Here is a 12163-nt window from a genome sequence, read left to right on the forward strand (position 1 = left end):
GATTGTTGGTGTGATCTATAGATATGTTGTTATTACTATGAGGAAGTAGGAATGCTGTGTCTCTGGTTATCTATGGAAAAGATTGAAGGTGTAAAATGGGATTAAACATTAACAACCTAGAAATAATTTAGCAGTCAGTCAGTGCAGAAAAAATCCATTTCACTGAAATARTGGCAATACGGATTTTAACCAGTTTAGCTGTAAGCTTACTACATCTGATCAGACAACACATGCAAAGGCACACTTCATCATGAACTAACTGTGCTTTAGGGGAATGAGATTTCTTCTGCCTTAAACTGAAAGCTATGCTATGGTGAAGCTAAAATGGCTTGACCAGCCTCTACAAAGAAAAGCCAGGCTGCAGTAAATCTGCAGTAAATACAGAGAGTTAAGTAGGTAGTCAAGTCAGGAGCTGAACAAGTCCAAGCACGTACTCACACTTGCAAAATGGGAATCCATAGTAGCCAGTTTGGCATCGGCTGCACTGGCGACCAATGACATTGGGTCTGCAAACACACTGCCCTCCCAGGGGGCTRCACGTGGGGCTTGTGGCACCTAAACTGTGGCAACCACATGGCAGGGCTCCATTGTTGTAGAAAGCCACCAGTGACCTTGCAGARTCCTTACAGAAGGCTGATGATCTTTCTGGGCTATTTAAATTGAAATAAAAATCATGTAAGTGCTGGCACTCGAGAATTGTAACAAAAGTGCTTTGCAGTGGTTCAGTAAATTAGCRTCCTGTCTTTGAAACAGTTTGGCATAAGGATGGCAGCAGCACACATGCAAGGATATACTTTAATTGAATTAGARGTGAATGCCTTTGAACATGCAGGTAAKGGATTTTTTTCAAAGCAAGTGAGCMTATTAGTYGTATCAGTTCAGACRTGCAAAGCAAAATACCGAATACCAAAGATGGAAATACCAAAGACAGGAAGATGACATASATTTTCCTCTTTTGTACTGTGAGCAATAAAGCTCTACCTTTACATTGCATTTGCAATAGAAAGTCATGGAAGAATGACTCATGGAAACTTAATGGGCCAGCATAAGCCATGAAAAGTATTTTAACGTCGCACAATGATAGGGATGTAAGACAGCTCTTTAATACAGTTTTTTGTCAATGTTCAGTTTTTTAGAAAGTGATGCTTACTCAATATAAAAACTGTTTCCTCCACATCGGCTGATAAAATCAAATGACTTGTCCACTGTCTTTTTGTCAAGAATTTTGTAACTGTAGGTGTCTGCTGGAACAACYAAGATCTTTTCCTTAAAACAATAAGAAAGCTAAATTGTACATTTCAGAGAAAAACAAAAAGGCACAAGCTAAGGCATTTACATATTTAAATGTTGCTTTATTATACATTCTGGATTTTTTYAAAACCTGTAAGATTTTACCAAGAAAACAGGAAAATAAACTTTGCATATTCCCCTCAAAATTGTGATGCTACAASCAGTGTATAATAAAAACTGTGCAGAGCATCTTAAAAATTCTAAATAAAACCAAAAGCAGTGCAAAAGATCCTAAAAATCTGAAYGACAACACTAAAAAAAATATTTTTTTTCATTTTCATCTTAGTATCTATCTCTAAATGAAYGGTGAAACTGAGAATAACATTTTCRAGTATATTTATGTAATGCACGTACCAGAACCAGCATTCTTCCATCTGGTATCACCACTGTAACAGAGACCTTGGGTTCAGAAATATCTAGCTCAATTTGGTTTTCTGCAATCACCTGAACCCGACAGCCAGAAGTATGAGGGCAGAATGAAGCATTGAAAGAACCTAGAGGAAAAAAACATATTGGGTTTATATGAAAAGGTTTTGGTTGCAGGGGGCTACTGGGGTGGGTTCTACAAAAAGCTGTCAGAAGCTTCTCCCACATCTGACAGACTCAACACTGGCCAAGGCCAGGTATGACCATGGTGMCACTTCTGGAATAACATATTTAAGAAAGGGGAAAAAGCATCTGTTCCACAGCAGCTGCAATCAGAGAGAGGAGTGAGAACCTGTGGAAAGCCCACACTGGAGCAGGCTCCTGGCAGGTCTTGTGACACAAAGGAAGAGACCCACACTGGAACAGTTAGTGAASAATTGCAGCCCAGGAGAGTGACTCATGCTGGAGAAGCTGGTGAAGGACTGYCTGCCATGTGAGGGATCCTACACTAAAGCATGGGAGGAGTATGAGGAGTTCTCCCCTAAGGAAGAAGGAACAGAGGGATCGTGTGATGAACTGACTGCAGCCCACATTCTCTGTCCCCGTGTGCCACTCAGAGGRAGAAGTTAGAGAAATTTGGGAGTAAAACTGAGCCCAGGAAAAAGGGAGGGGTGGGAGGAAAGTGAGGATTTGGGTTTTGTTCTCATTACSCTACTCTGATTTGACTGGTAATAAACTATGCTAATTTCCCCAACTCAAGTCTGTTTTGCCCATGTTGSTAACTGGTGAGTGATCTCTCCATGTCCTTATCTCCTCCCACAGCCTTTTTGTTATATTTACTCTCCCCTGTCCAGTTGAGGAGGTGAGTGAGAGAGTGGCTTTGGTGGGCCCCTAGTGTCATCCAGGGTGAAACCAACACAGCTCCATATCCCAAAATGCTGCGAAAGGAAAGGGGTTAGATTAAATTCAGATGCCTACCTGACCACACATGTCCTGCATTCACATGGACTTGCACAGGGAACACTGGGTGTGCCGGCTGATAAAAATGTACCACAAATATGTATCTGCCCAAGTGGGGCACTCTGCCACTCAAGGTGATCTGGTTCTGGAGAAATAAGAACAGCTCTGGTATAAAATCACAGAATCACAGATTTTATTTGTTTTATAAAACATTCTTGTGCTTACCAGCTTTGCTCAGTGCCCCCTACCTGCAGTGAAAGAGAGGGGGCTCAGCATGTCTCAGCAAGTTAAATTTCTACAAGGAACACGGCTTTACAACTGCATGCTCTGTTTGTCTGTGAGACAAACTTTCTTTCTGAGTAGTTCAGAAAGAAACTGGTGTTTGGGGGTGGGGGATTCCCTTTATTTATATTGTCTCTGTGGCTTACCCAGTTCACAACATTTTCATGGTATCACATCATCCAGTTTTGATTCTTTTACAGTTTTTCCCCTATTTAACTTTACTAAGAAAATAATTTGCGACTTGCGAAACAAAGTTTTCAACATATGAGATACCTGTAATGGTGTCAAGCTGACTCCATGAAYTGAATCAGCAGGTAAAGTGGCACTTAGTGGATCATGGAGTATATTCTCCCAGACTTCAGAAATCTTCCTGTCTTTGAACGCATCCAAAACCAAAGCTGCTGCTGGAGTTTCAAAAACTGAGGGAATGCATGTTGCACTAAACACAGAACCACAGTAATTACCCTTGGGGCCAGAAGAAAGTTTYAATCATAGGAGGAAAAGCTGTTGACTTACAAAAGTCAGTGCATTAGACTGTACTGCAATTGATAATATAATAATAATCTGTGTTCCTATTTGGATTCTTTGTGAATGATCAGAAAGTAAATAAAAACAAGTGGTACGGATTTAAGTTATAAAGCGTGTATTAACTGATCTTATTCACACAAAATTTCCGTACCTGTAAGTTTCAGTGGAAAGACTTTGCTAAGGAAGAGGAAACTTAAGAGAATCAGGAGCATCAAAAATTAAATACATTTTAGTTAATCCAGGTACTTATATTCACCAGAATCTATACTAACATTGAATTCTCAGTTCTACAAATATTTATAAAGGTGTATCCTTTAAACATGCAAGTTTTCCCACTGAAGTCAATGGGACTACTTAAGTGCTTAGAAGTTAAGTATATACTCAAATATTTGTAGAACTGGAGCCAAAAAAAATAACAGTACTCCTTGAAAGCATCCTTATTCATTCACTGCTGTGTTTAACTACTTCTTCCTTGGCATATTTAATTATGGGACTGAGGGAAGAATTTTCCAAGACTGAAGGATAAAATATTTTTGGGGGTTTCCTGGATGCATTTGTTCACTTCTTTTAATTACTCAACAGACAATGATTGATCTTTGCTCCAGACAGACCCAGAACCRGAATGGCAAGTACGTTTCAGGGCCAGAACTCAGATGTATTTGCCAGGCCTGTGTGGGAAATCATGTGCAGCATCCACTTATAATACTGTTAAACTGAGCCAAGCCTTTGCATCTTCCAACTTGATGAACTTAAACACTTTCAGAAAAGCAAAAATGCTGCCAGGTAACAAATAAAAACAAAACAAAAACATACAGTAAACTGCAAATATAATAAGAGTTTTAAAAAATACCCAACACAAAACCGAAGTAAAATGTGTACATTTCATTTCTACATTAGTTTTACTTTTGAATCGTGTTTGTCACCCAACCTCTTTTCCCTGACAAGTATCTTCAGTCTTAGAAAGCTGCTCTCAGTGGTAACACTGAGCAGGAGAATTAAAGCTGTGATTCAATGCTATGCATGCTTGGAAGCCAAGCAGTGTCACAAGTTTTTATCCAATTTACTATCCAGATTTTTTTTGCTTTCCATTTCAATTCAACCATTATATTAGAAGCTACCATCTGGAAAACTGTTAGACCAAATCACCAACTCTTTTTGCTTTGTAAGTCCTGCAAATGACATTCACTTTTACTTTGAGGCCCTTCCCACTGCTAGTCAGTAGGAAGAAAGCTGTAGGAGTAGGCATCACGAGGCACATCCTGGGGAGTGCAACAGGCACTGAAATGTGRATGTCCCTAATTTGGAAGCTGCAGTGACAGCTCCTCTCTATCYAAAGAATAAAAGATGGAGGGGGRAAGAGCTTCAACAGGACAGAGCGAATGCTCTGTGGAACCCAAACCTGACCACTTGGAAAGTGAAGGTTCAGGTTCAGATCTTCACAGCGAGAGAAGGGCTGTCAGCTTGAGTCAACCAAGCAGTATATGAGTCCCCTAATTTTCATCCTATAAAGTATGATGGAAAGGCTCAGCTGGCATTGCTGTGTGAGGTGAATGATAAGGGCACACCTACCCTCAGGGCCCCATGTTCAGACAGACAAGGGAATGACTTGCTTGTGAAGGGGGGTGTTACAAGTTGAATAATTTGATGCTGCCAAGTTGAGCTGGTGGATTTGTGCCCAAAAGGGCAGTCACATCCCACACCTTATGACAAATTAAAACCATTTTGTGACAGCTGAAGCAATAACATGCAGGAAAAAACACAGATGGAACAGCAAGCATTTCAGGCCACCAAAGTAGGAATGATTCTCCAGCTTGGACACCTGTCATACTGGATGGCATGTGAAAAATGCATGTTTTCTCACACATCAGCGTTGGGTAGCTCAGATGGGCCACGAAGAGCCTGTTATTAACAAAGTCCTGTGCAGAGACTGTCTAGATTAATATTTCAGCTTCTTTACAAATACTATGCAAAAGGGTCTCACAAATCACCTGTGAGTCACTGAGCAAAGCTTTACTCTAAGGAATTAAAACACCATTTATTCTACCTTTCAAGGCTATCCTCAGAAAATGGAAAGGATAAAACCAAGCAAGTTACCTTCCATCCCTGGTACTCCTGTAAGCAGCTATGCATTGTACTTTTGGATCCACGTACTCTAGAGAAAATTCTTCAGCTGATATAATACAAATCTTGTGCTGAAAAACAAGCACAAGGCACAAKTAACAATTAATATAATAAATACAGTGCCAGGCCTAAAGAGCAAGGATGAAGCCTAATTTTAGCATAGGGAGATATGAGCCCAAAGCCATGTTCTCTCACAGACTCCCCCCCCCAAGATTTTGGATCCCTTTTACTTCCCTGCACCTCAATGACTCAGGATTAAACAGCATTTTTCTGTCCTTGTCAAAGGAATATTGGCTCTTCAGAAGTGAAATAACTAAAACATAAACATGTGTGTGGTAAAGGGAAAGACAKAAGATCACCAGAAGGCTGAGAAGCAAGGCAAGGAATGAGGAGAAGTAGGAGGGAGAAGCCCTCATCTGTGCTGTTAGAGACTTTTGGACCCTGAGGGAATTCCCTGGCTTTCTCAAATACAGTCACAAACACTTGCTTGTGCAAAGTCCATGAGAGTGAGTTCCAGTGACACCAGGATTTCTCTCCCAGGATTCAGAACTCATTCCAAAAGAAGTAAGATTTCATATGATTCTTTTTTTTCTTAACCAAAGGTAGACATGAACAAACGAATCTGTGCTAGCCCTGCTGTACCCATGGTGGTAAGGACACTTGTGGGTAGACACAAGAGTATGCCCTAATAAAATAGGAGAAGATACATAGGCACAGTTACAGAACTTATCCACAGACTATTTGAAAAGAAGATAAGATGTCCAATAAGCACTAAGATAGCTGGCGCTAAGTAGTTATGTAAATAAAAACTGCGTAAAAGGGGAATTCATTATTATGCGAAGTGATTTTGTTTGGAAGCAGGTCCTAGAGGGATCAGCCTGTGTTTTAAAAGCAGTAAGCAGGGGGGAAAAAGCCTTTGTAGCTACAAGGCAGAGTGCTAAAGAGCCCTTTTTTTGGGCAGCCAACCCTTTGCCTGTCCTGCATATAACAACCCACCGGGCATTGAAGCAGAACAAAGGCACATTTTAAAGCTTTGAACAGCACCTCAAGAGTTAAAATGTTAGTGCCAAGTGTGTTCTGGGTTTAGACGGCTTGTCCGCATCAGTGTGAGATAATGACTATCAAGTTGCAAGATGGCCTCAAGAACCCCATTTCCCCTTTATTTAGATCAAATGTGTGGGAGTGGTTCCCTTTTGCCTCTCTGCTGCATCAAGGGTTCACACGAGCATCATTAACCCCAAAACTGACTTCATGGTTAGCATCTATCTCTTCTTTTCCCCCTTCCTATTCTTCTGCTAAGTGTAATCTTTACAATTGAAGATCATAAAGGTTGGATCTTGTCAGCACAGCAGGGAGCTAACAGACAGTGTAAAAGGTATTAGTTCACACTGACTCATGAAATGAAGTAAGCACGTATCAGCTGTTAGTCCTAATAGTTGTTACTAGCTGGGTTTTAACAAACCTTGTTTCTAAAATTGAAAACAGAACATGTAACAGAAAATTCAGTCTCCAGAAAAGTATATTCCTGGTGTGGCCAAAAGAGGTCAGTGAARGCTTTGTATTTGAAATATCTAAATGCTATATGACTAATGAATGCATTTATTACCTGAAATAAATGCATTTATTACCTGAATTTTGTAAGAGACACAGGAAACTCCTACATGGGTTTTGAGGATTTAGAAAAAATGAAAGGTAAAAAAAGAAAATAAAAAATTAGGTATAAAAGCTACCAGGATACTTTATACTTAAAGTTTACTTGTAGAGGAGAAAGGGGAACTGAAATAAAGCACAAGAAAGCTGGATAAAACCTTGCCAATAAATGCAAAATCTCTTTGTCTTTGAAACTAGTAAGTTTGCCTCAGCATTCTCTGGGTATATATAAACCATGTCTATTCAAGCATCTAATATACATAATTTCACATATTACCTAACAGAGTATGAAGATAGGAAGACAAATAAATTTGTTTACCCAATCAGGGAACAAGTATTATAAAAGGGAAAAGAAAATGTCAGCTTACCAGAAGAAAATTAACTGATGATGCCTTAAGATGTATCCTCGTGTCTGCCAGAAGGTCATAGGCTGCGATTCGATTCCTGTCATCAACTACAACGCTGCGACAAAGGAAGCTGAGACAGAAAGCAGGATTAAGGAAGAGCCTGCTGGCATTGCCATGTTGTTTGGGGTGTCACCTGGCTTCATTACCTGGCTGTTGACTAGCCACACCAGGATCCATCCTGCTGGATCATAACTAATCTACCTGCAGCCACTGTGAAACATGCACTGTCCTTGCCAGTGGGACACAGGATCTGCCATGTACAAAACACTTTCATCCTCTATGGGTTGACTCACCCAGAGCTGAAGTCTCCAGATCTCAGCTCAGACACCCATTTGAGCTACTGGCTTAAGCAGGATGTGGACAGACAGATACACATACATGCTTATCTGCAGAGGTTTCCCTGCTGTGTAACATRGTGTGYAATGAAAATTCCTGTGCCTGGRCTGTGCTCCTTCAGGTGCCAGGACACACCAGGTGCTCCTTCCCACTACTGCCGTGAGCCACTGAGGATGTGGATCAACAGCTCTTGCCCAGACAGTGGCAGCTGGGCATTTTAGGATGCTATTTTGTACACTAAGATACACCTCRATGCAAGTGAAAAAAACAGGTTTGCCTCCTCTACATACCAGAGAATGTGGAAKTTTCACTTTTGTTTAAAGCACAGATCAGAAAAAAGGTCAGCTCAGGGCTAAGGACATGTAAAACTAGAGAAATATAGGTCCCTTGGTCACGATTTGCTGAAAGCTTGTGAGGTTTTATTCTCTTACCATGCTTTATTTGGAACAATCAAGCTCACAGAGCTGTTAGAAAGCCTGGCACAATATATTATAGGTCCTACAAGTTACTGTTATCTTCATGCACCTCACCATGTCATTGCTTGATTTATTTTTTATCASAAGAGGCTTGTACCTTCCTGTTTAGGAAAGATGACACAGCACCTTACTCACAGTGTGACCACTCGGTTCATGCAGAATGCCTGCAGAAGGGATTTGCTGCATTGCTACATTAAAGCAACAAGGGCTTTCTCTGTATTTTCATGAGCATGTTTCTAATGTGACATCTAAACAAACAAGTATGTTCAAAATTAGCCCATGAAATGTGTTTGGGGATAAAAAAAGAACAAAAAACCCAATAAAATGGAAGATTTTTAGCAAGAAGTTTGGGGCTCAYAGTCTTATGTAACAGGCTAAAATAGGAGTTTTCCCCAGCAATAACCTGACAAGGTCACTGCTGCACAAGGACTCTGCTCTATCATAAACATGCTGATGGAAATGATTTTTCTCACTGAGCAATTTCATCCCAAATAAYCCTCAGCCTCCATTCTGCCAAACACTTGGCTTCTGGGAGAAAAGGATGCATGTCTGTAGTCCCCTGGCATTGGGTAGGCTCTCCCAAGGGCTCAAAATAAGATGAGGTGCCCAAATTTGAAGACAATCTCATTCAGGGCAGGCAAAATCTCTTGAGCAGAAACATCTGCAGTAACTTCATCAGTCACAAAGGATAAAGAAGCATTTGGCTGAAGAYCTTGCCTACAGCCTAACAGCCAGACGATGATTCCACACAGAATTTCAGAGACCTTTATACTTCAGCTTCAGCAAATCTTGTTAGAAATGGTGGGAATACTCTAGTAAAACTGGCTGCTGCATTTTTTTATAGCCAAAGGACTCAGATACACTTTTAACTAAGGAAAAACACTGCAGGCATCTGCAGCCAACAGTGATGCTCTTCCACTAGACTTAACCCTTTGTATAGGAAAACAATCCACTGAATCAATAGCAGTATTTAATGAGCTGATTACAAAAAGAAAATTAAAAAGCTAAATAAAATCCTGCACCTGCTTTTAAATCACCCTAGAATTTGAACAATCTACATGGTAAAGCAGATTCTAATATATAAAAAGTATAATTATATTGCAAATGCTTATTTCATCATTGAGTGATTACTTCAGAAATTTTTACCTGTATTTACAACTGTGTATTCTCACTCTGCCTTCAGTGCCAGGTCCAGGGCTATGTATTGTTACCTCTGCAGTGAATATCTGATCTTCTTCATTGGCATATTCAAAAACCAGAACATAGCGACCAACTTGAGGAACATTTATGGTCATCTCTAAAYTGACCTGGGTCAAAATAATTGAAAAATAAAAAAGCAGTTAAATTTTTCACTCCCTTTTCTTGCAGGAAGCTCCCATTTCCTGCTCCTATTTCCTGCTCTTTTGACTGGTCAGCATTAGTCCAGGGCCAGTCCCGCAGTGCCTCAACAGAAAACACCCAGCAGAATGTAAGTATTGCTTATAAATATTGCTTTGCCCTCTAATAAGAGGAGTCAAACAAGTTCAAGAAACAGCTGCCATTATAACAGTTCTAKGAAAGCTGTAAAATAACCCTGGGAAGCGAGTATATTAAAATGAGTATATTATTATTACTCTTCTCCCCAGCAGAAAGGGAAGAAATGTTAAAGATGCTAAAAAYTGTCACTGTCATCTCTAAGCTATCTTTAACAATTCATAAAAACTGAGTTTACTTTTCCACTGAAAAAAGTATTTCCAGGAACACAAAATTCCTARTATAGCAGTGCTGTATTTTGTTTCCCAGCAAAGAGTGAAAGCATCTTCTCCAACAAACAATGACACTTTGAAGCATCAAGGTTTTCTTTTAGGTTATTTGCACAAAAGTGGTTAATATAATATTTGATGCAAAATACTTGTTAGTAGTTTYGTGCTGTGGTTACAAAGGTTTTGCTTCAGTTGACTACATAATTATTTTCAAATTTAAATTCCTCTGCATTTCCTTAGGCTACAAACACTTAAACATGTAAATAATTCTGTCAACAGCCCTCTTGACTTCACTGCAATTATTCATACCAGTAAAGTTTTGCACCTGCATCTGTGATGAAGCACCAGAGCCTGGGACATGCAARTATTCTTGTTTCACTTGATAATTTYAAAAGAARTATGCAAGTACAGTAATAGAGGGCACAATAACATCACTGTCACATACTTGATAAAATATTTACTTTTGCCAAACACACTTCTAGTGTATCTTTTAATTTCATAAAACGTGTTTCTCTTTCAATGGACCTGCAGCAGTGACATAGCTGCTTCTGCTTGTTTTTAGTAAGGCGGACATTTCACGTACGTACAGCTATTTACTATAATAATAAAAAAAAAAAAAGACTAATTTAGAGTGATGTATGTATACAATTTCTGCTGAAAAATCATTATGTCATTTCTTCTGAACAWGCCAGCATGCCTAAAGCAGAAGGATTTTTATTCAATAAAATGCTTTTGCCAGAGTGGAATGCCCACTCCAGTCACAGCTGTAAATCTGCTTACCCTGATAATTYCACATAATTTTGTGTGAAATGCAGACCTTGGAGCAGAGTCTGTTTTAGGTATGTGTTACAGATCAAAAAATCCTGAGCTGTAAATCTGCAACCATTTTAGTCTGGTAGGTTTATAGTCAACAACACAGATGGAACTGCAATTAGCAGGCAGGAATCTGACCTCTCCTCCACTGATATGGGCCATCACTGGCTGATTGGGAGCTGGCTGTCGCACAGGTATTCTTCTGGATTCTCTCCCRTGTCTGAAATGCACTGCCTCTGAACCAAGGACACAGGAAAATCTGCCCAGAGGCAAATGCTGATAGAGCAAGCAGCTTACACAAAAGAAACAACAAACAAAACACAGGATTATTATTGTTTTCAASTGCAGCAGGATGATAACAAAATAAACCAAGGCACTGGTTTGCACCATGCTATAGCATATATACTGACTGTTCTGCTGAAGGAGGTCTGGGATGTGTGCAAGGCTCTGTAACTTGGATCTGCAACAGGGATGCCTCGTAGTAATCCCTGGGTAACAGCACCAGATAATCCTAAGAAAAAAGAACACAAATGCAATACCATGCAAACAGTGACAAAAGGAACATCTCCAGGCTTTCACAATGTAACAATGAATGAAACTGATCGCATAAATAACTTGAACAGAGGGCATCTGCAAGATGTAGGTGGGTTTTTTTCTGTTATTACTTGGGCATCAGACTGTGACTCCCCAATTCTATAATGTCAGAAAGGTGGTAGGAAAGCAGCTGCCCTGTGATCAGGGAAACTCTGAAGCACTCTCCATCATGTGTTGCATAAGACAGTGCTCAGAAAGGAGCTTCCCTGCAGCTCAGTAACACCCAACCAGATGCCTGCAGCCGTCATCCATGAGTGCAATCCACAAGCACACAACTCGACTCTAGGTGACTTCAAACAGGAGATTCATGTATCCCTGATGACTTGATTAAAATACTCCATTATTACCCCATTGAATCTATTACGATGTGCTTCAAAAGCTGGTATACTTTTGTTCTTCCTTGCTTACTTATATTAATACACTAGATCTTATTTATAAAAACTGTTAATGTGAGAACATGATAGGCTAATATCATGAAAAAAATTCTTTTCAAATGTATTAGTAAAAAAAAAACAAAACAGCACAATATTACTGTTACTTTAAGCGAGAAATATGTTTGCAAGCTCTTTACTAACACTTCATGTRGTATTCCATAAAT

The 12163-nt window shown here is 39.7% G+C and overlaps 1 protein-coding gene across 1 annotated transcript in view; it reads right to left on the minus strand.

The window, feature by feature from the left end:
* LAMA3 (laminin subunit alpha 3) overlaps positions 1 to 12163 on the minus strand; it is a 103738-nt gene that overhangs the window by 47142 nt on the left and 44433 nt on the right. The window contains exons 23-32 of the mRNA XM_057367257.1: positions 11382 to 11482; positions 11110 to 11263; positions 9563 to 9723; positions 7566 to 7674; positions 5521 to 5618; positions 3172 to 3337; positions 2635 to 2761; positions 1645 to 1784; positions 1151 to 1266; positions 439 to 650 (exon numbers count right to left, since the gene is read on the minus strand). Of these exons, the coding sequence (XP_057223240.1) occupies positions 439 to 650; positions 1151 to 1266; positions 1645 to 1784; positions 2635 to 2761; positions 3172 to 3337; positions 5521 to 5618; positions 7566 to 7674; positions 9563 to 9723; positions 11110 to 11263; positions 11382 to 11482 (1384 nt within the window). The remainder of the gene's footprint in view (positions 1 to 438; positions 651 to 1150; positions 1267 to 1644; positions 1785 to 2634; positions 2762 to 3171; positions 3338 to 5520; positions 5619 to 7565; positions 7675 to 9562; positions 9724 to 11109; positions 11264 to 11381; positions 11483 to 12163) is intronic.

The sequence above is a fragment of the Malurus melanocephalus genome, unplaced genomic scaffold (genome assembly GCF_030028575.1).
Source record: "Malurus melanocephalus ecotype Western Australia unplaced genomic scaffold, MMel_1.1 scaffold_76, whole genome shotgun sequence".
NCBI lineage: Eukaryota > Metazoa > Chordata > Aves > Passeriformes > Maluridae > Malurus > Malurus melanocephalus.